We start from the raw sequence: 23,491 nt of genomic DNA, 5'->3' as shown, positions 1-23,491 counted from the left end.
CACTTTTCACCCAAGGTGCCTTCCACTTTCAAATTCTCAACCAGTTCCTCCCTATTTGTCAAAATCAAATCTAGAACAGCCTCCCCACTAGTAGCTTTCTCCAACTTCTGAAATAAAAAATTGTCTCCAATACATTCCAAGAACTTGTTGGATAATCTGTGCCCTGCTGTGTTATTTTCCCAACAGATGTCTTGGTAGTTGAGGTCCTCCATCACCACCAAGTCCTGTGTGTTGGATGATTTTGTTAGTGTTTAAAAAAAGCCTCATCTACCACTTCTTCCTGGTTTGCTGGTCTGTAGTAGACCCGTACCATGATATTACCCTTGTTTTTTATCCCTATTATCCTTACACAGAGACTTTCAGCAAGTCTGTCTCTTATTTCTATCTCAATCTCAGTCCAAGTGTGTACATTTTTAATATATAAGGCAATGCTTCCTCCCTTTTTTCCCTGCCGGTCCTTCCTGTATCCTTCTATACCAATATTCCAGTCTTGTGTATTATCCCACCAAGTCTCCGTGATGCCAACTATGTCATAGTTGTGCATATTTACTAGCATTTTGAGTTTTTCCTGCTTATTCCCCATACTTCTCGCATTAGTATACAGACATCTAAGATACTGATTTGATTTCTTTCCCTCCGCCCAGTTCTGTCTTCTCCCTCCCTTATTTCTGCTATAACAGGCCATCCTCCCTCCAGATTCCGACCCTTCTCACAAGTCTCCATGTTTTTGATTTAACTGTGGGTTTTGGTCACCTGCCCCTGTTTAACCTAGTTTAAAGCCCTCCTCACTGGGTTAGCCAGTCTGTAGCCAAATATGCTCTTCCCCTTCCTCAACTGGTGGACCCCATCTCTGCTTAGCAGTCCTTCTTCCTGGAACAGCATCCCATGGTCAAGGAAGCCAAAACCCTCCTGGTGACACCATCCTCACAGCTAGGCATTGACCTCCAGGATGCATCTGTCTCTGCCAAGGACCCTACCCTTGAGCAGAAGGATTGAAGAGAACACCACCTGTGCTCCCAACTCCCTCACCCTTACTCCCAGAGCCCTGTGGTCACTTCTGATCTGCTGTGGGTCAGACCTCGCAGCATCATTAGTGTCCACATGGATGAGTAGCATGGGGTAGTAGTCAGAGGGCCAGTTATCCTTGACAGTCCCTCTGTAACAGCTCTCCTGGGAGTGGTGACTGCGATCCTCCCAGCCTTAGGGGTACATGGCTTCTCCTCTTCAACCTTTGGGGGTGATTCCTCATCACTCATTGCCCAGGCAGCAAAACGGTTCTCCATCACTCTGGGGGGTGGGTTGGGAGTAGGGGTGGAGCACTGCCTGCTGCCAGAAGTAACCAGCAGCCAGTGTTCTCCCTGTACCAGAGCCTTATCCTCCTCCTCTGGTGGCATGACAGCAGTCCTCTCTAGCTGGATAGCTTCCTCAGCCTTGGAAGTCTCCATATGAATACTGTCAATGAATTCCTTGTGTGCATGGATGCTCCTCAGCCTAGACACCTCCTCCTGTAGCTCTCCCACCTGCTTCCTGAGACACACTGATGGTCGGCCCAGCCTGGCTTTCTGTGAGTGGGAAATGCAGGCCACAGTCTCTGCAAATCCACACCAGGATCTAGGTAGAGGCATCCATTGTTAGGTTGTCTGTCTGGATAAAGGCGCTATTGTAGGAGACAGGGGCAGTGTTGGTGCTGGCGATGCGGCCCTTCTTAACCATAATAATTATATTATGACTCCCTCCTACAAACTCCCTCTCTCAAACTCCCCTGTTTGCGGTCCCTAGGTCGCTTAGCCTCTGGCTTTTAAAGCCTTCCCTCCTAGGTCAGCTCTACCCCCTTGTTAATCACAGATAGGGAGGGTGATCACAAGGCTGATTGAGGATAATCAAGGATGATCAAGGGAACAAAGGCTCAAACTATCTCCAACACAACCAGTAACTCCCCACTTATTTTGCTGCAATGCCCAGTCATAATGAGCCAACATTATAAATATAAATAGCCACCACAAACATAGACAGAGGCCCTCTGCCAAGAATTTCCTGCTGGGGCTGGTCAGGCAGCTGGGATGGGCTGTCCAGAGCACATGGAAAAGCTCAGTCAGGGAAAAGAGGCAGCGCAGGGAGGAGTAGTACCCACTATGAGCTCCCAGGACCATGGTGGGGAGAAGCACCTACCATAGTAGAGCTGGTGGGGGTTCTGGGGATACAGACTAGGCATCACATCCCTCCCTCTAGGTGTACCACTTGCTCTGGTACGCTCTTTAAATGACAATGGAGTCTTTCTAAGAAGAACAACTTTCTGAGAATGGTAAAGGGTGAAGAGAGTGAATTAGACACACCATTGTCCTCCTTCCATGTGCACTTTGCCATCCCCTAGAACACTGAGCTCTAGATGGCCTTCAGAACGGCCCTAGCCTGAGCCTATCGCTAGTCATTCCAGCTCTCCTCACGTGCCTATGCATTGTTGGCTCTCACATGGAATTCTTGTGCACAGCACAGTTATATGATGCACCTGGCTCTTTTTTTCATGATGTCTGAAACTTGCTCGTCTACCATTCATGTGATGGCCACCATGGTGCTTCAGCCACTGCACCTATAAAGCAGAACTAGTGTTACAGATGAGGACAGAGACTTCTAGGAAAAGGGACTGATCTGTTCTTCCCAGTCTCCAGTGGGATCCAAGAAAGCGTGATGTCAAACTTCCCACATCCATGATGTTTGCATGACATCTATCCTTTTCTGCTCATTACACCGAGGCTCTCTTCTGGCCTTTTAACCTACTCTTAATTGGGGACAAGCAAACCTCTCAGATAAAATAAGAGCCAGCTTGAACCTGCATCCATAACTCATTTGTAGCCTGAACCACAATATTTTGCAAGTCTGGAAATGTTTGGATATCATTTAGTATTTTCCATTCTCATGTTTCTCTTTGTTTCCTATGTCTGTGTGGTAGTGGAGCCAAAGTATCATAAGAAAACATTTTCTCAAGGTATTTCCTTCCTGGCCTAACTGGAACCAGGAAGTAATGGAAGTCAGTGTGAATGACATTTGCAGCCCGGTTTGGCAGGCCTAGGAATTTTGAATAATGCTAAGATATGTTTCTGAACCTATGTCTGCTTATCTGAATTGCATTGTCCCATTGTTTTAAGTTCATACCCCTACCCATGATGCCATCAATGGTGCAGCGAGGGAGACGGCTGAAAAATGATCTGGCTGTTCATTGACACTCTGCTCCTCCCACCACTTCTGTTTCTGGGTAGCCAGAATGTGGCCCAGGTGCACATCTAGCACATTACCTATGTGATACAGCATGGCCAGAGGGCAGCATAAGAGTGTTAGCAGGGGGTCTTATTCCCTGCCAAGGGAGGAAGGTTTGCTTTAGATTAACTAGAACAGCTGTGGCCAATTAGAGCACCTGACTCCAGTTAGAGCACCTGACTCCANAAAGTTTTTTTTTTTTTTTTTTTTTTTAAGACAGAATACTACAGTGTTTTGATAACAGGTATTTAGAATCTTATGTAAATGCCCTATGGTATTATAACAATTTTAAAGTTGGTCGGATTTTTCATTAAATTGCACAACGCTGCTACTTTAAATCACTTAAAATGTAAAATGACAACACTAACAGGCCCAGTTAGATGAAGTGATAAGCTGATAAGCGCTCTTACCTCCCCCTAAAGCCAGAACTCACCACATGTCAGGCTTTTATGCTTTTGGCACAGTCTAACACAAATATTAGAACCTAATTATAACCACTAAGCTCAAAGCATGTGAAATACTGTGTTAGTTTTAGACGGATTACATGACCGATTTAACGGTACGCCATCAGGCGAATTTAGGCCCCAGATTCAGATTTGTGTTTTTTAAATGACATTAGAGAACCTAAAAAACAATAGAAAATTTAATATTTTAACATTAAAATTTTAGTGACATGCGGTTTGTTTGTTTTTGTTTTTTTTAAAGTTTTTGGTACATACTTTTTGATATATTTATTTGTATTAACGAATGACAAAAAGTTAAATGTATGTATATGTAAGTATGTATATGACAGACACACACACCCCACCACCCATTCGGCTACATTCTATGGTCTGGCTGATCAAGTACACACAGGTGGCTTTGCTTTTATTGCAGCTCTATGTAGAGCGGATCCACAGAACAGATGGAAACCTCAAGACTGCTCTAACTTACTCCAGCTGCTAACAACTGAACATAGGGAAATTTGTTTTAAAATGTTTCTTTAACTCAGTTATCCTTTTAAAGTATTCACTCAATTCGAAATAAAAGTTAAGAACTCAGTTTCACAAAACATAAATGTTAAATCTCACTATTTTACGATACCATTTTTATGAATTTTTAACAAAATACATTTTTTGTCTTTTTTAAATAATGAGAGCTTAATGCTCATCTGCTGCCTGTGACCCTAGAGCCACAGTATTTGTAAAATCTTTCGAAAACAATTAACTGCAAACCTGAAAATGAACATATATATTTTCCAATGGTCTTTTAAATCAAAGGGGTAAAGGGCAAAGTCAAATTGTTCTTCACCATTTTACTACAGCAATAACCTTCATAATTTTTAAACTTGTTACCCATAGCGCAGTTTATAACATTTTTAAGCTAACTGGGTAAGAAAACTCAAATATATAACCAAAATATAAGTGCATCTTGTGATAAAATAAATACATGAATAACAATGTTGGAATTGAGTCAATGGCTGGATGCTTACATCTAGTCAGTATAATCTAATCACTTAAAAAAATTAAAAGTAATTTAAAAGAGTATACCCGTTTACGTCCCCTTTACCAACTTTGCAGCTTTATGATAATTTTCAAAAAAATACATTTTTCTCTCCTCTTACGTGGTGAAAGATACATACAAGCAGAGGAAAAAATAGTATCTGGCTATACAGAGAAAACAGTGAAAATGACAAAACATGAGTGCTTTCAAATAAACAACATCAACTAAAGAATAGTTCCTGTAATTTCTTTCACTTACAATATTTTAGGTGTTACAATAATATTAGGGAAAAAATTCAACTGTAGTGTAATTTTAAAGTTGACAGCTTCTCTTTAAACAGCTATTTCTGTGCTACTCTGAATATGTCTGATCTCATCTAGTTTAAAAGCAAAGCAGAGCTGGGCTAGGGTCAGTACCATGAGATTTCAAGAGCCAAACACTGATCGTCTTATACGAGTAGTTCCATGTAAGCAAACAAAACTACATGGATGAATAAGTCATGTAGGATCTGCCCCTATTCGGAGGCAAAATTACAGATTGTAAGCATCTTTAGTGAATGAATGAGACTACTACTTACAAGCCTCACCTCAAACAGAACCACTAATGACAGTCCTGCTGGATGGGACAGAAAGCCCCCCGGTCAATTTCTAGTTAGAGTAGAAAACTCCCAAATACAGATAATCTTTCATTAGAAATTGTCCACACACTAGTTTCCAGTTTACTTATAGATTGGTTAATGGCATATCAACAAGATTTTGTGCAAGCATTTTTACATAAGGCATTCTACTTTGAAGATTCACATGACAACATTTTGGGAAAAGTAAATATCCATGGACTAAGTCACTTGAAGGACAATTAATTAGGTTATTTTACATATTTTGCAAATTCTTATTCAATTTTACCAGAACACATATTTTACCATATTTCGCTATAGCTATGGATATGATGGCAATTCTGGACAAAGCCCCTATTTTTTATAATTTATATCTTTAACCACAAAGTATCATTGGGCTGAGGTTTCTTATGCTCAGGCCTGTTCACTGGCTACAAATAAGAGGTGATTTTTTTTTATTATTACTTTATATTGTTTAAAGAAAGCCTCACCAGATGTGGGGGATTACATAGTCACACAAATGCAGGTAGGGTTGTTTTGACTGCTTACTGAAACACTAAATTTTCTTTTTTGGGGGGCTGTCAATCGATTAAAAGAAATTGCGATTAATTGCATGATTAAAAAATTGTGATTAATCGCGCTGTTAAACAATAGAATACCATTTATTTTAAATATTTTTGGATGTTTACTACATTTTCAAATATACTAATTTCAATTACAATATAGAATACAAAATGTACAGTGCTCTTTTACAAATTTGTACTGTAAAAAACAAAAAACGTATTTTTCAATTCACCTCATACAATTACGGTAGTGCAATCTCTTTGTCATGGAAGATGAACTTACAAATGTAGAATTACGTACAAAAAAATTTGCATTCAAGAATAAAACAATGTAAAACTTTAGAGCCTATGAAGCCCACCCAGTCCTACTTCATGGTCAGCCAATCACTCAAACAAAGTTGGGTACAATTTGCAGGAGATAATGCTGCCTGCTTCTTGCTTACAATGTCACCTGAAAGTGCGAACAGGCATTCGAGAGGCACTGTTGTAGCTGGCGTTGCAAGATATTTACGTGCCAGATGCAATAAAGATTCCTATGTCCCTTCATGCTTCAACTACCATTCCAGAGGACATGCTTCCATGCTGATTATGGGTTCTGCTTGATAACGCATATTCATTTTCATCATCTGAGTCACATGCCACCAGCTGAAAGCTGATGGCCGATTTTCTTTTTTGGTGGTCTGAGTTCTGTAGTTTCCGCACTGGAACGTAGTTCTTTTAAGACTTTTAAAAGCATGCGCCACACCTCGTCCTTCTCAGATTTTGGATAGCACTTCAGACTCTTAAATCTTGGGTCAAGTGCTGTAGCTATTTTTAGAAATCTTACATCAGTGCATCTCTACTGCAATATATGCGAACTTATGTTATATTGGGTCACGTTATAACATAGCAAAGCTCTGACATGCTGCTCTGAGCAGCATGTTAAGGGTGTCGGGCCAGACTGGGGCTGAGGAGTTTGATAAGGGGCAGAGGGTCTTGGGGAAGGTTGGGATTCCCCCTCCTCAGGGTCTGGGGGGCAGGAGCTGTGGGAGGGCACTTTTGGGGACCCCGTAGTCCCAGAGTGGCCCGGGGGATTAGCAGGGGGCCGGGAGCAGCCCACTCTGCTTCCCTCGCCCCAGCCCCAGCCATGTCGCTTGGGGAAGGAGGCTTGGGGGAAGGGATCCCCCTTGCACTCACCAGCAGCGGAGCGGCCTGGCCCCAATCGGCTTCACTCTGAAAGCTCCCAGCCACAGCACTCCGCTTCTTGCCTCAGGTGAGTACAGGGAGGCATCCTTTCCCCAGCCTACCCACACTCATCAGCAGCAGAAAGCAGAGTGCTGCAGCTGGGAGCTGGCAGAGTGGAGCAGGCTGGTGCCACCTCGCTCTGCTTCCCGCTGCCGGTGAGAGAGTGTGTGTGTGGGGGGGCGTCCTTTCCCCAACCTCCCTGCACTCCCCGACAATTGGAAGCGGAGCGCCGCGGCTGGGAGCTGGTGGAGTGGAGCGGACTGGGGCCTTGCTGCTCTGCTTCCCGCCGCTGCCAGTGAGAGCCTGTCAGGGAACAGGGGGGTTGAGTAGGGGGGTCTCTGGAGAGGACGGTCAGGGAACAAGGAACAGGGGGACGGAGCAAATAGGTTTGATATAATGTGGTCTCATCTATAATGCGGTGAGATTTTGTGTCTCCAGAGGATCGCGTTATATCGGGGTAGTGTATACTTTCTTTGCATTTTGTCAAATCTGCCGTGAAAGTGTTTTTAAAACGAACATGTGCTAGGTCATCCTCTGAAATTGCTATAACATGCAATATATGCAGCATGCAAGTAAAACAGAGCAGGAGACATACAATTCTCACCTGGAGGAGTACAGTCACAAATTTAATGGACTTTGTTTGTTTGTTTGTTTTTTAAAACAATCACCATCAGCATGGAAGCATGTCCTCTGGAATGGTGGCCGAAGCATGGAAGGGGCATACAAATGTTTAGCATATCTGGCACATAAATACCTTGCAATGCCAGCTACAAGAGTGCCTTGAGAACACCTGTTCTCCCTTTCAGGTGACATTGTAAATAAGAAGCAGGAGGCAGTATCTCCCATCAGTGTAAACAAACTTGCTTGTCTTAGCGACTGGCTGAACAAGAAATAGGACTGAGTGGACTTCTAGGCTCTAAAGTTTTACACAGTTTGGTTTTTGAGTGCAATTATGTAACCAAAGAAAATCTGCATTTGTAAATTGCACTTTCATGATAAAGAGATTGCACTTCAATACTTGTATGAGGTGAATTGAAAAATACTATTTCTTTTATCATTTTTACACTGTAAATATTTGTAATCAAAATAATTTAAACTGAACCCTGTACATTGTTTTCTGTGTTGTAACTGTAATCAATTTGAAACTGTAGAAAACATCCAAAAATATTTAATTAAATGGTATTCTGTTACAGGTAGTAGTGTGATTAAAACTGCAATTGCAGTAAATTTTTTTAATCGTTTGACAGCCCTAAAAAGGATAAAACAAAATCAAAGAATTACGTTAATGAAATGTTATAGCTGAAATATTAACATTAACTGAATTTCTTAATTCTAACATAAGCAATCTGAACACTCCTCCCTTGAATGTATGCATTATAACAGGATCACAAACACTGGATGATGAGACATACTATTTAGCAAACAATTCAACAGAAAGCAAATACTTTTTTTCTAAACTGCTCCTCCAGTAAGACTGTTAAATCAAACTCTGTGCTGTTAAATTTAAACCATGCCTCACGTAGCTTTAGATGCTTATATGTAGCATTTATATTACTGTATTCTTGTTGTATGATCATATGATATTACATTATTGCAATGTTTATTCAAAGGACAGAGTTGAAATAGTTACCCACTTTTAATAACTATATTAATTTTCGGAATTGTTTAATTAAAATCAACCTTAATCTTGGATTAACACAAGTGTGTCTCTTCTCTCTTTCAATACTGTACACTCTTGTTTTAAGGCAAAATGTGCTACTGTTCTACCAGAATGTCCACTCTAGTGTCTGTTAACTATACCTGCAATCTTTATGGCTACAGGATCCTCTGAAACTGGAACAGGTCCCTCTTTGACTTCAACCTGTTTTTCAGGGAATAGAGTAGATGTGGCAGGAGGGGTACACTTAGTCTCAACATAGGCCACAGATGTGGAAGCAGAGGGCTTGGAATTGTGAAAAAGACTAGCCCACGATTTTGCAGGCTGATTAACAGGGACTGATCCTGAAACCGGGGCTGTCGCCTCAGTAGTAGGTGAAACATCTTCAGGCTTAGCTTGGTCTGAGTCAGTGCTTTCCATAGTGTGCAATTCTACCCCATTGGCAGCTGGGCCCTCACCAGATGATTCAAGTGTTTGTCCATTTGTAACACCAAGATTTTCAGTAGTATCAGTACCATCATAAGGTTCTACAACAGCTGTCCTTAAAGGGCTCTCTCTACCAGCCTCTGAGGAGATACAGAATTGTTCAGAATTGATAACACTGCATATCTCAGGCTGCCCTGCAGTCCTGGTATTGTCTAATACACTAGAAACAGAATCATCAGACACAGCTTCACTAATGAAGTCCACAGAATTTTCAGGGCTGTTACAAGTCCTTGGTGAGGCTGATGATGGTCTGTCTCCTGTAAGTTCCGTATCTTCTGCGCTTATACTATTCAGTCCTGATGAATTTGCATGGCCATTTACAAGAGCTTCTGCAGGAACAATGCCATCACTGACATCTTCCAAATAACTGTAGTATCCAGGTGGTCTTTTTTTCTTCTTTTTACGCTCCCGTTGTCCAAGGCCCCCAGATAAGCTATCATTTTCAGGATTAGAACCGCTATCCAGAGCAAGGGCAGGATCAGTGAACTGGCAGTCTATGGAGTTGAAGTTAGTTTCATTAAGAATGTCATCATGGGTTTTCTGAGTTGATGCACAACCGAGAATAAATTCTGGAGCCTGAGGATTCAGAGTGCTCGAAATACCGTAGTCATTGTTATTCAGCACAGATGACTCTGTCTCAATAACTTCATTAACACCAAATTCAATTCTCCGATAATCCTCCCCTGGACAAAATAAATTAAAAAACTCTGTTAGTAAAGTCCAGTCACAAAGATACAAAATTAGTAACAGACAAGTCTGTTTCCATGAAACATAAGTATAAATGACATTCCTCATACAAACAAAAATCATCCTCAATGTCCATTTGTATCTTGAAAAAAGATGGTTTTTAAAAAATTTTAAAATGAAATGAGGATGCAAGAGTATCAAAGTTTTAACACAGAGTACATCACAGGACTTCAGTTTAAGAAAACCTGGGCACAGATCTTGCAATAAACACAGCTGTACCCTTTCAGCCATATGGAGTCTGCTTGGATCCAACGGCAGCATGAGGAACACAGAGTATTCTTTTTCATACTACTGCATATCTTTAAAGAAGGTCTTATTTTCTATGACAGTAAGTCTATAAACTGCACTTTGCCAAAAGTAAAGTAAAATCCACCTTTGCAACTGATAAATATTCTTAAATAAAAAATCTTAAGACAATCACAAATGGCAGAATGATATTTTGCATTCTAATGAACTGGAAATGTTACAATTTCAGGTTTTGGAAATCCAAAATTATCAGCGACTTAATAAAAAAAAGATATGATATACATTTTGTGTGTCACAAGAAATACAACTAATGTGACTGGATCAAAGCCAGATATATTACATTTCAAATATAAATTGATTGAAGGTGAGTATATGAACAATGAGAAATAATTTACCTCAATAATTTCATAACTTTCAAGAAATGAAAAGAAATTCTCATAATATAGACTGAAATCTACCAAAATGCTGCTATAGTCATGTTTTTTTACATGTAAAACCCTAATTAAATTCCTGTTTAAACATGATATCAAAGAACTGTATGTTGCGAGTGTATGGAACTTAAGTGTCCACCATATATATTTTATTAATAGATTACAAAAACTAGTAACACTACATGCCTCAGGCTGCCTTGACATTTAAAGTGTATAACTGTGACAGAAATTGTCATGAATACCAAACAGGGGTGTAATGTAATTAAGATACTAACATTCAAAAAACAGCATGAATTTTATAAATTCCCAGGACAAATTTTCATCAATATTTAATCAGAAAACAATTTTATGTGATTTTCTATCGTACATCTATTACTGTTTCCATGAGCTTGAAAGTATTTGTTTTCTGTTTTGCAAAAGGAAAAAAAAGCGTTGCTAGAAAGTGAGTTTCAGATCATCCTTTTCCTACAGGATTCCTGTTCAAACACCATAGATCACTATTTCAAAATAAATACGTATAATATGGCGCACTAATCTTTACATCTTCAGATTCATCTAGTTTACCTATACATTTGCTAACAGGATAAGACGATTTTGTGCAATTTATTTGTGCACACAGCATTTCAACAGATCCATGTTAATGAGCGTATCAGTGTCATTAACACTTGTTTTTATCCAAAAGAGCATAATAGAGTTGATGCCAATCATAGTATTTTTAAGTTTTAGGAATAAATTGTGTATTTTTCTTAATACCTGTTGAAATCTTCCAATCCCTAATTAAACCTTAATAAAATTTAAAACCAATCAAGCATAGGATTTTCCCTAAATTCTTATTAGAAAAAATTGCTTTTGGACTAAGACTTGGTATGCTATTTTATAGTCTGGAGCAAAATTGCACATGCTATTAATCCAGCAAACCAGGGGATCATTAGCAAAGGAATTTAAATCTATTACCTATAGCCAAACTGCAGTAAGAAAAAAGACTCACTTTACAATAACTGTAAAGTGAATAAAATCAACCAAAAAGGAGTTAAGACTTTTACTCCTCCTTTAAATCAAATCCCTGAAATACCTCTTATTTACAGGAACTGTGAAGGTTGGGTCATAACACTCATTTCCATACTGCCACTAGTTACAACAGAATCTCATTTGTTTTAACATTGTATTTAGTGCCCTTTTAAAGAAAAATATGAAAGAGACCAACTTTCTTTTATGGTTATTTTTGTACCTTCCACTTTGCTTCCAGCCACCTTTGTTTCAATCCATTCCGTGGTGTTTCGAGGATCTATTGTTGCATGGATTGAAATGGATGCACCTGAAGGTATGAAGAATACTGCACATTGACAAGATACCCTTTGAAGATGTTACAATGTATCATGTCAATGCATTACAATGAAAGCTGTGAATGCGTATTAAGAATTAGTATGCACTGTGTATCATGCAGCTTTTTAGCCAAATGCAATTATTCATAATATGCATCAACAGCTCCTCCAGCCATTCATTGTAGATATCATTATACCATAAAAATAGAAACATTTTATACTATGGTTATGTGATCAATGGGTCATCTCAGTGTTACTAACAAGACTTTGCCTGAGGAATTTTTTTCCATTTTAGTTTCAACTGCTTCTTATGCAGCCATAACTATGATACTATGCAGGCACATTACAGTGCAGGTTTGTTAAGTAAGACACATTTCTCAGGCAAAGTTAGATTTGCCATCATTAACCAATCTCAGGGGAGGGAGGGAGTATTTAGGGTCTGAGCAGGATCTGAAAAACATTTGCAGAAACCAACTTTCTATATAGCTTGTGCTAAACCATACAGAAAGCCATTTCGGTAATCATCCCTATTTCAAACTTAGTCATTTAAAGTCAGGCACCTAAATCCATATTTAGGCACCTGAAAAAAAATTTCCCAGATTTCCAAAGGTGCTAAGCACTCACAGTTTCCACTGACTTTAGACGGAGTTGTTGCTTAGCACCATATTAGTTAGGTACCCTGAATCTTTGTTTAGGAATCTAAGTTTAGTCACCAAATCTGAAAATTATGGCCAATAACTTATCTTTATGTTTATGCTTTCCCTAATGCTACCTTGTGGATTTTGTTCTTGTAGAAAATTTTAATGGCTATTCCAAATGCTGCACTAATGACCTGCCAAATTTAAAACAAACATCAAGTATATTTTTAGCTAAAGGAGATCTGGGTTCTATTCCCAGTTTTGCCATAAGCTTCCCAAATACCTTTGGACAAGTCTCAACTTCTCTACAACTTTGTTAACTCAGCTGTAAAATGACAATATTTATCTACTTTGTAAAAGTACTATGCAGACTATTATAAAGAACTGAAATCCTCAGCTGGAAGGTGCTATGTAAATATGAATTATATTATTATGAAACCTGACAAGTTTTTTTCCTTTTCAACATGTGGGGAAAAAGTATGCATGTGAGGGGAAACAGTGACCATTACTGCTTTAAATCAGAGCTCGGTAACACATTTTCACATTGCGAGTCAGACTGTCTCTCTCACTCCCTCCAAAAAAGGATTTTCCAGAAAAACAGCTGAGCCACATAGAAACAGAATGTCATGCTGAACACTAAGCAGAACACTGCTCTCAGAGTCATCTTCAGGCTGCAACTGTCAAAAAATACTGGTGTTGAGACTTTTACAGAGGGGGCAGTAAAAGTCCACAGATGGTTAAGTGCTATCCAAGCTATTTATTTTAGTTGCTCCTTGAGTAAGAACTCCATACTAAGCTCTAGCCCTAAGCAATTTTTTCAACTGAATTCTAAAAGCTTCAACAAGAAATTTTTTAATGGAATTGTTAGAGCACAAGCTACCATAGTGAAGTAGCGAGCATATTTACTACAGTTAGCTACAGAAAAATGTTAAAACAAGATTCTCAAACATTCTTGTAGATTTCAATGGGCTAGCAAGCATTGAAAAAGCAGCCTGCCAAACACATGCTCATATACATGCTAATCAACCTGAACTGGACTAATTTAAAGACAATCTACTATATCAGGACATTATGGGGAGAGCCCCACACCCGGGGGGGGGGGGGGGGGGGGGGGGATATAAAAGGAATGATTTCTTACCATCATGACGCTCACCTGTGGACTTAACACCACAAGAAACTGTTTCATTGTATGGAGGAAGCTGCAAAGAAAAGAAAATAAGACTTAATGATAGGCAAAACAGCTCTTTAAAAATAACATTTTATATTAAATTAATTAGAAATACCTTGATCATTTCAAAATAACTCTTTATATCCAATTGCCCTAAATGCTGTCTTGAACTTATATTTCTATATATACACACACTCATCCCTACACATTGTAGTCTGACACTCTACAGAGTGTAATTTACCATAATCAGAGATGAGAGATAAAGACTACCATCACCTTGAGTTACAAACTCTAGAACAGGCGTGGGCAAACTTTTTGGCCCAAGGGCCACATCTGCAAATAGAAATTGTATAGCAGGCCATGAATGCTCACAAAATTGGGGTTCGGGTGTGAGGGCTCCATCTGCGGGTGTGAGCTCTGAGGTGCAAGATGGTGCTCTGGGCTGGGACCGAGGAGTTCGGAGGACAGGAGGGGAATCGGGGCTGGGGTGCGGGAAGGGGTGCAGACTCCAGCTGGGGGTGCAGGTTATGGGGTGGGAATGAGAGATTTGGAGTGCAGGACGGTGCTCCGGGCTGGGATCAAGGAGTTTGGAGGGCTAAGGGCTGGCGCGGGGGTTAGCGTGTGGGGGGAGGCTCAGGGGTGCAGGCTCGGGGCGGTACTTGCCTCAAGCAGCTTCCAGAAGCAGCAGCATATCCTTCTCCACTTCCTACATAGAGGCGCAGTCAGGCAGTCTGCACACTGCCCTGTCCACAGGCACCACCCCCGCAGCTCCCATTGGTCATGGTTCCTGGCCAATGGAAGTTGCAGGGGCAGTGGCTGGGGCTGGGGCAGCGTAAAGAGCAGAGCCCCCTGGCTGCCCCTACATATAGGAGCTGGAGAGGGGCCATGCCGCTGCTTCCAGGAGCCGCGTCAAACAGCCCCCAACCCTGTTTCCCGATTGGAGTGCCAGGCCCTGCTCCCAACAGGAACTCAAGGACCAGATTAAAATGGCTGGTGTGCTGAACCTGGCCCGTGGGCCATAGTTTGCCCACCCCTGCTCTAGAAACACGAGCTGTCCTCCAGTTCACTTCAGGATTCTTTGAGTACAGCAAAAACGTACCAAGAATTAAAGGGACGGAAGGACAAAGAGATTAAATAGCTTGCTAACGTTCACGACAGAAACCTGTGGCAGAGCCATAATAGAACCCAGGCCTTTTGACTCCAAGCCCTCTGTTTTATCCACAAGTAGTATTGCCTTTGAAGAGCTGTAAACACTCTGCTTAAAAATACAGCAAAATTTAAAGCAGCTAGTCTGGATCATCTTATCCTGTTCACTATAGCAAAATGAAGACTACTAGATTTGCACTGCCAGTCTAAATAGTGCCACCATGGTTACTGTCTGGATAGAGAATCAAGCACTTTGGTATAGAACATAGGTTCCATTACCTGGAGCTAGTGAATGAATGTAACTCTTTCACTAGTTACATTAAAGAAAAAAAAAGTATAATTGCCTACATATTGGTTTACTATAAGTATGCTGAAATTAAAGGATAAATAAATTCTACGATAAATATTTCACATGAAAAAGTAAGATATACTAAAGCTTTGCACCTATAGTACATTCCATGTGGTGTTAAATTTCATATTGCTCTTTAGCTTCTTCCACAAAGCTTGCCTGGTAGTCTGTAGACACATAATGCATCACTGAGCAGAGGACCCTACTGAGTTCCAAACATATAGGCATACATTGATCTTGAAATGCACTCTGCTTCAAGAAATCTTAGGATTTTCTACAGCACCCATAATCACATTATACATGTGCTTTCCAGCTAAATTAGATCTGCATAGCAAGTTCCTTAGTGGAACCTCATGAAGTCTTCTGTTCTTTTTTTCCAGTTATAGGAGGCTCTGGGTGGAGATATATACTTTAAAAACAAAATAATTTTGATTATACTGGGAAAGCTCTCTTTACCAGCAAGCTCTTGCTATGTCCTCTGAGGGTGGCCAACTTTAGACTCCTCTGGAAGTTCATTCCACAGCTGAATATCTTAATCTGCTCTCAAATATTCTGCCCTGGACATTATAAACTGCGTTGTTCCATGGAAGAACAGCTATCTTGAAGGCTCATGAAAGGAGATTTGGTTGATAACATACAAGGTCTGGCTTTGAAGGTCAGGCTCACTGGTCTTGATTTGGCAATGGAAGCAGACTGGGAATTAGTAACGGCTCACTGAGAAGTAAAACTGACATTTTTCACAAACTAGAACCTCTGCATCACTTTCATCTTTGGCCCCGATATAATACTCCAGTTTGGAGATAATGAAAGGATCATGATCGTCAGATCTTTTTTCCTCAGAAGAACGGTTGAAATTTATAGTAAGCTGAAAGTGGAAGGCATTTTGCACAATGGTGCTCTCTTGTTCATCTAGACTTAGTGAGGAACGAACAGGATCATGTGGTTTTGCACCGTTTTGATAAATGGGTCCAGATACCTTTAATGGGATGGATGAGATGTACTGCTGGGTGTCCTCAGTGCGCTCCTGGCAGCACTGACATGAAATCTTACCTCTCCTTGTGGTCTCAAACAGATATTGAAGAGGAGGGAGGAAAGAATAGATGAATGGAGGACTCAGGTGAAGCATCTTCAAGTTTTGGGAGGAACTTGCTGAAACATAAGGTGTTTGTGCTAGACAGGAGGAAGAGATAAGTGGGTGGAATCCCTAAAGAGCCAATGAGATGTTGGGGAGTAAGAAAGAAAGAAAAAAAAACTCTCAACCGTCAGAAACTGACCCTGAAATTGATAAAATAAAATAATTTCTAAGTAAAGTAATCTATGCCATGGAATCTATGGGTGAGCCTCAGCAATATTCTAAATGGTGGCAGGGAAAATAAATCCTTATTTAACTTAAAAAAAATTAAGTCTATTTTACTAGAAAACTCTCTTTAGTGATGAGCTAGCTGGGATAATTAAAAAAAATTCTTTGTCGAACTAGGGAATCTATTCTTTGCTGTGTGCATTTTCATTTAATTATTTGTACATATGTTCCCTGAATTCTCCCTGTGAAAGTTCAAACTGTGCTCAACTGTAAAAGCAAATCAAATTTAAGCTATTCAAACAAGCAGATATATGTCTTCCTTTGTTTGAACCAGTGTTTGCTGTGTAGACTGGCTGTCTCATTCTTCCCAGCCTTTCCCCATATCCTCCCCCCTCTGAATAAAAGCAATCAAAGCCTTCAAGCTTGCCACTGAAAACACAGGACAAGCTGCTATGCAGATAACTGGTACCACTGTCCTAAATGCTAATGGTTCTGACCTTAGAATGTCACAAACATTTCTCCACTGAATCTGATCCTTTCTATTTTCTTTAAACAATTAAAACATAAAATACTTTCTTGTATACTATCATGTAAAATTATTTTAGGTACAGTAACAGAATAAAAAGTATTGAGACTTCTGTATTCCTAATGATCTATTCATATTTTAGACATTTTTAACTATATAAACATCATCCCTTCTTGGATGGAAGTGAGAATGAATGGGTGGAGAACGGGAAGATAAAGAGTAAAGTAGAAAACAGAATGTGGCTTAGCAAAACAGAAAAAAAAATATACATACTCTTTCTAGATCTTTGAGTAACTACAGGGCTTGGTGACAAAACAAATACAAATGGACAAAGCATGACAGATGTTTAAATTCTATTCCGCAGTCAAATAAGAGTAAACAATGTCTCACTCACAAAAATATTAAAGTCAAAATATCTGATGTAGTTACTCTTTCAAGGCAATGCTCATGTTGTTCAAGCTATTATAAAGGTTTTAGTAAAGTAACCTCTATGTCTAAATCTTAAATATATTTTAGACATGTAAGTTTGAAGTGCCTAATTTTAAGCTCCCAACTGTTGATTTAAGTATCTGAATCTGCACTTAAATTTGTAATGACAGATTTACACTTGTTCTCAAGCTGATTTTGGGGGGGGAGGGGGGGAAGAGGGGGCGGTAAAAAAGGGAAGCACCAGAAAAGGGAGTCGGCTTATGAACGGGTATAGAGAGGGAGAGGTGGGACACAGCCCCTCCACCCCCAACAGAGGGAGCACGGAGAGGCAGCACAGCCAGCAGAGACAGAAGGGAAGAGGCAGGGCCAGAGTCTCTCCACTTCTGGCCACACTGCTCTCCCCCTAGCTGCTGTAGGAGCAGCTCCAGGGTTGGCAGGCTGCAGCCACGCTGCCCAGCCCAGCCCAGCCCACTGGAAAATGCTGCAGCCACACCGCTCAGCCTGCCAGAGCAGATCCAACCAGGACAGAGACATCCTCCCCTGGCCCTCCCCAGATAAGGTGGGAAGGAATGGAGAGAGTGCGGGGGTCCTGGGCTAGGGGCGGGGTCATGTGGGGGTGGGCACAGGTGTTACTCTGCTGACCCCCAGCTTCTCCCCCCAAAACATTTCCCCACTAGTTGCTGTCCCAGCCCATCAGGGTAAGCAGCTGGAGCGCCAGGACACTTTGTTTACTTAGGTTTACCTTTGTGCCCACGGACGCTTGAGGTAAACAAACCATCTCGGCCCGCCAGTGGCTTATCCTGATGGCCCGGGAGCCAAAGTTTGCTGACCCTGGACTTATAATATCGGCTTATGAACAAGTCACAAAAATTTTCCATTTTTACTTATCCATCTTAGAGAGAGGGGTCGGCTTATAAATGAACCGGCTTATGATCAAGTATATATGGTACTTACCTGTACACACCCAAGTTTGAAAATTTATCTTTGTATCATCAAAAGAATCCAAGATGATTTATGGTTATAAAGTTATAATTCTCAATGAAGTGCTGAAAGATTTCAATTTTACTGCATTTTTGCAATTCACCTATGCTCAGCCTACATTCCTTCCATGGTCAAGGCAAAACAGATTTGCTTTGCAAAAATCTATGTTCAGTTGTGATTTACAGTAAGGTTTATGATTAATGCTTTTATCTTTATCACTAATTTTAAAAGTGGCTTAAGAAAATGCAACACTTTATTTGGAAAGAGAAAATAAAATGGGGGGGGGGTTAAATTATGAAATCCATTCTAAATTATTCCTAACTAATTACTTCCTTCACCATCAGTAGTTTGAAATGATTCACTACCACCGAGGGTAAAATTACATACAACAGGAAATTATATCATGACTCAAATGATCTGCTTTTCAATCAATTGGGGTTCCTCAAAATTGGGATACCTTATTTAATTTCATGGGATGAGTGGAGAAGGCACACAGTGGCAGGAGAAAAGTGGCACAATGGAGGGTTGAAGGCAGCTGATAAAGGACACATCACTAGCTGGGGTTACTCGCACTCTACCCCACATGTAAGCTTCTTCATGACTGCCCCATTGGGCCTCTCTGTCAGCTTCCTCTGTTCTACCAGAATGTGCTTTGCTAATCACCCCAAGTGATGGTGAGCACACTGAGGAAATCACAGTTCCAACATAAGTCTGTCAGCTAAATCTTGCAAACCACAGGGATACCAGTGCACTAAGGATTCAGATACTTCACCAGGAGCCCTAATGATCATTTCTGCTCCTTCTTTAGCTAGAGTTCTTAGAAGATACTCCCATACTTTTTCGGTAAACTTAAGCATGAAAAGGCAGCTTTGAGGGAGTGTTTTAAAGGGCCAAATTTGGAGCATGATGGCAGGGTTATGTTCTGCACAGTTCAACTTCAGGACAATACAAAAAGGCCTGACTTAAGAAAGTAGCAAGCCATAAGAGCTATCAAGGGCTCAAAAGGAAAGCAGAGGAGAGTGCATATTTTTTCTTACCCCTTTGGAGGCGCTCTCACCTCCAACTGAGAAGCCTGATGAGAGAAGCAAGGAAGTCCTGATAACTTCCTCTCTTTTTTTTTTTTTTTTTGGAGCAGAGTTTGGAGTACCAATCGTGTGTATTAGTCAACTTCATAACTAGCTTATAGCAAAAGGCACTATATGTTTCCCTTTATTCTTTCTATCCACCCACTGCCAAGGATACAGGAATATTGCTCCTGCTGGTGTGCTCTAAGGCGGAGGAAGTGGAAGATTAGACCAGAAAGAACTTGGCACTAACAAACATTTTGTACTCCTGCCCAGTCTTCACAGAAGAGACAGTCATGCATCACTCCAGGCTGGTGTCCTCCAGCGCTGTGGAAACTATATTTTAATCTAAAACTTGTTTTTGTGGTAAAAGGACAAACTATTTGGTGTTTGTGAATCCAGCAAATGCATTTGTTTTCTCCAGTCTGTTGGCAGCAGAAACATTTGTATATAGCTTTAACTTACTCACAAAAGCAGGACGTCACTACCTACCTGTTAAGTTCTCTTCATGTTGGTCTCACCGCCCCTTTTTTTGCTTTCCTCCCCTACCCTTTGCATGTCTTCCTCCAATCTATTTTTCCTCATCCTCTTCTTCTAGTATCCTTCACTTTCCTTCATGCAACCAATATGAAAAGCTACCGGGGTTGTTAGCTATACACCCATGAACTTGAAAACCAATGAGGTAGTGAATTTCTGTATGCCACAAAGAACTTGAAAATCAAACTACTACAGCAGAACCTTAGTAAAACACATTAATGATTGACAATACAGCTTACTTTATAAATATATTCATTCGGGGGGGGGGGGGGGTTTTTCCTCCCGTATACATGCAGTTGAGGGTTTGTTTTGTGTTGGAGAGAAGAAGAGGGTCAGAAGAGAGAAGTGAATATTTAAAATATTTATCACTTTCTCAGTTTTGTTCTTTGTGACCTTTACCTTTAGGCCAGGTTTGGTCATACAGGGATCTTGGAGGTTCTTGGTCTTTCCTACAGGACCCAAAGGATACCTCCTTTCACTCTCCAGTGCTACCTGCGGTATGAGTCCGAAGAGTACAAAGCCTGGGATCTACTTGGGATAACTACCACCAGGAGGGAGAAAGGCACACCAGGCACTGTAGTGAGAGCTCTACTCTTCCTCTTTGGTTCAAGAGATCTGGGATCTCACCTACAAACAGGAATGTTGCTGAAAGAGTTGCTACTAAGTCCATCACTGGAAAGTTAATTAAGGAGAGCTGCTCGTTCCTTTCCAACTCCAGCAATCACTACAATGGCAGATATTCCAGCAATGAGAAAGGGAGAAAGAAGAAGCCAGGATCCTTCTCTCCACATTTCAGACACTGACTCTAGAGTTGAGCAAGGACAGAACAAGAGACCATTGCTTAACAGAGGCTATATCTGCCATATAGCTGGACAGGAAAAGAACTGCAGGAGTAAGCAACTAGTGTGCGATCAATATGAATGCAAATTGAAATTATATTCCAAGGAGTTCTACAGTGAACAACGGAATTTTGTTAATTCACAAGTGAACAATAAAAACAACATTGATTGTTATTTTTTTAATTATATACTAGTAAACCTACTACATTTGTGTAAAACAATATGCGTCATGTCATCCTCAGGTAAAACACTGAAACATAGTTCTTACCTCAACGGAGCATCGAGGAGTCACAAAGAATTGATTAAACTCATCAGGGCTGAACTCCCCAAAGATATACTAAAAAAAGAAAACACATTGTTATGAGGATTTACACTTTGTCTCATTAGCAAATTAAAGGTAAAATGATTTATTTTTAGAAGAGCAATGACATTTTAAAGCTCTGTGCGTGGCAGTGGGAACTAAAACTACTCTTTGCATCCCTGCTCTCTTTCAGATTCCTTTCTGTTGCCCTGAGCAAGTTACTTAATTTTTATAGCCTTGTCTACAACAAGCTTTTTCTTACAATTCCCATGAGTAACTGGAACTCCAGTGTAAACTGACAGTTTTACAGAAGGCCCCCATCACTACAGGTCTTAATGTTAAAAAAGAAAGCTTAATTTAGAATTTACAGAAAATTCACATAGTAAATGACACGAAATCCCCATGAAACTGTCTAACATATTAGGTTTCATAAGGCTCAGTGTTGGGTCCAATCCTATTCAGAGACTTAGGACCTGTCTAAACTTACAGTGCTGCAGCTGAGCCACTGCAGCGCTTAGTGAAAAGACACTATCTACGCCGATGGGAGCGCTTCTCCCGCTGGCTTAGGCACTCCACCTCCCAAGAGGCAGGAGCTATGTCAACAGGAGACATAGTGCTATCTACGCAGGGGTCAGATCCACACCCGAGTGTCACAGTTATACTGACATAAGCTGGTAGTGTAGACCATGGCTTAGGACGTGGAACTAGTTGAGTGGTGTCCAAATATACAGATGATGCAAAGTAAGGTCAGTGGCAGTTTAGATTATTAAAAGATAGAATGGGAATTTGAATAAACTGAGGAAATAGGTAGAGGACTGGAACAGACTAGTTTTCAATGTCTAGAAATATAAGAGGATACAATGCATCAGACAAAGTAGCCACAGAAATTGTTGATGATGGCCAGAGAGGGCCCAAAAAAATGGTCGTGTTGCCACAAAGAATTTGACTAGGTGCTTTTCCTCAGCAACTTCCAAAGGCAACAGTGAAATTCTCCCACATCATCAACACCTCCCTCAGAAAACCCAGATGAACAACAACGGTACCAACGCCTACCCATGCTCCTGATAAATCCTCTTGGCCATACGGAGATGTACATATCTAAGTCTGGAGTTCTGTTACAAAAAAAGGTTATCTGAGAGTTGAAAATGTGAGTGGCTGTTTCATCTATAAAATCAAAGGCTGGGTTGTGGTAGATTATATAGCCCTATTGCATTTTATATTTTTAACTCAGTTTCGTTTCCTTAAAGGAACAATAGGTGGATACACTAGTAATTAAAAAAGGAAATTTAAGCTGCAGCTCCAAGCAACTGCAAAAATATGCATAAGATTTAACATTTTTGAACTTGGAGTCTTAGAAGAACCTGATTCAAAGTATTTCTAAATATAAAACTGATGTACATACATATATCTTCAGTTCTCAATACTTCACACAAAGGCCATATATAAAAGTTATTGTTCTCAAGACCAAAACAATCATAAGATCATAAACTACATACATAAAGTAATTTATCAGCTTGAAGTTAAAGATCAGCGTATGAGACCATGAAAACATTAAGTCCTTGAAGGATTCTTTAAGCAGCTGCTATATATCAGCTATTCAACACCCAAAAACATCACTTAACACCTAAAGAACAGAACCCTTAAGACATATTTCAGCAAATTGCCCCATAGCTCTTAGGGTAGGCCTACACTTAACACACTGCATTTAACGTCTCCCAAAAATGTTCCTAACAAGAACATTTGTGGAATCATAATTTGTTTTTATGAGACTTTTTAGGTGCAGGTACACAGTTGAGCCACAGCTGATGTACTGAGGTTGACGCAGCAAGACTGTAGAAACTGCATTACTTACATTGATCCAAACAGTCCTCCAAGCAGCTGTCTCAGTGCCAGACACTGACCACCCTGGTCACAATTATGAAACCCACAGACCAGTGGTCATGGAAACTAGAAGCCTCCCACAACCCCTCCTTTAAGCCTTGCAAATTTTTGAAATACCTTTTCCTGCTTGTCCATCTTGGTGAGCACACCTAGCTGCTCTTCACTATTGTATGCAACTGGCCAGCTGACCATGCTAGCTACATGATCCATATCTGGTCAAGCTTGGAGTATACAGGAGATACTGGGTCTCCTGAGCCTGTGGGGAGAAGAAGCTGTGCAAGCACAGCTACGAACAAGCTACAGAATTGT

At 40.5% G+C, this 23,491-nt stretch overlaps 1 protein-coding gene across 4 annotated transcripts in view; it reads right to left on the bottom strand.

The window, feature by feature from the left end:
• Positions 1–23,491, bottom strand: part of USP10 (ubiquitin specific peptidase 10) — an 81,841-nt gene that overhangs the window by 40,261 nt on the left and 18,089 nt on the right. Inside the window, exons 2-5 of one of the 4 annotated variants that reach the window (XM_075073760.1) lie at positions 21,269–21,337; positions 13,800–13,860; positions 11,930–12,016; positions 8,935–9,960 (exon numbers count right to left, since the gene is read on the bottom strand). In XM_075073760.1, the coding sequence (XP_074929861.1) occupies positions 8,935–9,960; positions 11,930–12,016; positions 13,800–13,860; positions 21,269–21,337 (1,243 nt within the window). The remainder of the gene's footprint in view (positions 1–8,934; positions 9,961–11,929; positions 12,017–13,799; positions 13,861–21,268; positions 21,338–23,491) is intronic. The other 3 variants (XM_075073761.1, XM_075073762.1, XM_075073763.1) reach the window with 3 other exon arrangements.

The sequence above is a fragment of the Chelonoidis abingdonii genome, chromosome 19 (assembly GCF_003597395.2).
Source record: "Chelonoidis abingdonii isolate Lonesome George chromosome 19, CheloAbing_2.0, whole genome shotgun sequence".
Classification (NCBI taxonomy): Eukaryota; Metazoa; Chordata; order Testudines; family Testudinidae; genus Chelonoidis; species Chelonoidis abingdonii.
This window is presented reverse-complemented; position numbering and strand designations above follow the sequence as displayed.